The sequence below is a fragment of the Eufriesea mexicana genome, unplaced genomic scaffold (assembly GCF_001483705.2).
Source record: "Eufriesea mexicana isolate 0111107269 unplaced genomic scaffold, ASM148370v2 scaffold325, whole genome shotgun sequence".
Classification (NCBI taxonomy): Eukaryota; Metazoa; Arthropoda; class Insecta; order Hymenoptera; family Apidae; genus Eufriesea; species Eufriesea mexicana.
In genome coordinates, this window is record NW_016908500.1 from 235,740 (window position 1) to 238,455 (window position 2,716).

The window sequence follows — 2,716 nt, forward strand, 5'->3', positions numbered from 1 at the left end:
TTAATGTTAGATATATGATATAGATAATATTATATTAGATAACATTAGAAAATATTAATAATGAACTAATAATAAATAATATTGGATTTATTTAATTTATATAATTACTTATTAGTGTAATTAATTGTACCATTAAAGAAATTCCACATGAAAAATTGCAATTACACAAAGTACTTGTATACAAATTAGGCTTATAGAAATCTTAAAAAATTAAATATTGTAAAATTAGGAATCCTTTAACTTTCAATTTTTTACCTTTATACTAGATTTATGATAATATTGTATATTAACACATCCCAAAAAATTAACACATTAATAAAATAAACATAGGTTTAAACATTAAAAAATTTAACAAGCGTATTCCTATGTTTCGTACATCTTGACAGAAGTACCAGATGAACAACACAGTACTTCAGAAAGAAGTCATTTAGTAAGTATATAATATGACATTCGGAGTACCTATACACGTAAAATTACGAATATCCATAGTTATAAATTTTATTTATTTTCAATGGTAGTCACCAACAGAAATCGTTCCTGGAGAAAGTAATGTGATAAGTGCAGTCGCTGTTCCTGGACCTAGGGTAAATATAATAAAAACATATTATATAATTTAATTTTGTAACTATTATTATTAATAGCATATACATATACTAACACGTTTTATCATAAAATTAAACCTGACAATAAATAATCTTTTAGTAACAACTCATACCATTTTCATAAATTAGGGAGAACCTGGTAGACCTGGAGACAGTGGTCGTCCAGGAGACGCTGGATTTCCAGGACAACCTGGATCTCCAGGAATTCCAGGACCACCAGGACCTCCAGGACCTGTACCCGATGTAAGAAATCATTAATATTTGTTTCTAATTAATATTTCTTACTTAATTATTAATGTTAAACTTAGATTTTCGTCTACTGTTTACAATCAACAGTACAGAATTCGTAAGACACCCGGTATATTTATATTTATCATGGTATTATATATTTAGCACATAATATTGTATTATTATATCGTATATCGTATTATTATAAGTTACGTTCATAATAAAATCATATGCTGCACTACACTTTCTTAACACTAGAACTACCAACCCAGTCAAAATGACTGGTCCCAGAATTTTCCTTTTTGCAATCACCGAACACATACACCTGCTTTGAGAATAAAATTGGTATCAACTCGTATTAAGAAAGAACTGTAATCAATATATTCACTCATATTCATCGTATCGCTGAAATTACTATAATCTGTGCACGTTATAGTTAGGTACCCATTAAAGATCGGTAGTTCTAGTGTTAATAATAAATTGGTGTTGACAGGTATCAATGTATTATCAACAATTAGCTTTATCTCAAGCTAATCGAGATAAAGGGCCAACCGGAGCAGCAGCACCTTTGTACGGCCCAGAAGCTTATCTACAAACGCAAGTAGGTCCTATTGGTCCCCGTGGTCCATCAGGTAACACTTTTAACTTTGACAATTACCTTTAACTGCTCGTTGTTACATGTATATTCAATATTTTTCAACTTTTATTAGGCCTACCTGGACCACCAGGACCACAAGGGTTTCAAGGAGTGCGTGGAGAACCTGGAGAACCTGGAACTCCGGGTCCGCCTGGTTCACCAGGCCCAAGAGGATTGCCTGGTTTAACTGGGAAAGATGTACGTATTAATTAATTAATGCATAATTAATAACTTGATAAAATATAAATAGAGCTTAAAAACTTATTATATAGTATGCAACAATCGCGAAAAATATCAATATTTACGTATATATGGATATACTATATTCATCATATTTGGATACCTTCATTGTTTAAAGACATAAGTAAATATATAAATTGTAAAGATTATATAATTGCGAGAAAGACACAACTGTATAACAATAAAAGATTCATCGAAGATAATCTGCAAGTAATTTTATTTTTAATAATATAATATTCAATTTTCTGTAATCAAATTCGATAAAATGGTGAATTTTGAGTATAAAAATATTACCAATAAGATATATTTATCTTAAAGTTTCACGAAGTATTCGATTTTGTTTGTTCTATTACTTACTAAATTAGCGATTACAAGAGTTGCTTGATTTTTTAATTGACTTATATAACTTCTTAGATCATTTAAAGATCTGCATAATATTCAACACATGGATCAAAATATTATAATAATAAAAACATAACATCATCTTGTTTAAAAAGAAGCATCGAGAAATGTGATTTTAAGAAAATAAGGATTTAAGCAATAATCTTAAAGAATTCCTCTTATCACTGAAAGAGAAACAAAATTAAAAATTATAAATTTTATATAATTATATAATTATAAAAATGATAAAAATTAAAACAAAATTATATATTATATTAGATAACTCAGTATATTACTTTTTAATTATTGTTAATAAAATATTATACCTGTATTATAAAATTGTTTGACATAATCAATAGATCTTATACATAAAATTATACATTATTATTAGGGTAATATATAATTATGAAAATTATAAAAATTAAAACAAAATTAAAAATTATATTAGATAACTCAGAATGTTACTTTTAAATTATTATTAATGAAATATTGTATCTGTTCAGTAGAATTATTTGACACAATCAATATATTTTATACATAAAATTATACATTATTGTCAGGGTAATACCGGTGAAGATGGAGAACCTGGTCCTCCAGGATCAGTTGGTCCAGTCGGCCCAAGGGGACT

General features: G+C 27.6%; 1 protein-coding gene across 1 annotated transcript in view; it reads left to right on the forward strand.

Annotated features, from left to right (window-relative positions):
* Nucleotides 1-2,716, forward strand: part of LOC108556140 (collagen alpha-1(I) chain) — a 15,259-nt gene that overhangs the window by 6,188 nt on the left and 6,355 nt on the right. The window contains 6 exon segments of the mRNA XM_017912108.1: nucleotides 387-430; nucleotides 519-584; nucleotides 732-845; nucleotides 1,324-1,462; nucleotides 1,541-1,665; nucleotides 2,649-2,716. The exon segment at nucleotides 2,649-2,716 is cut by the window's right edge and continues 1 nt beyond it. Of these exon segments, the coding sequence (XP_017767597.1) occupies nucleotides 387-430; nucleotides 519-584; nucleotides 732-845; nucleotides 1,324-1,462; nucleotides 1,541-1,665; nucleotides 2,649-2,716 (556 nt within the window).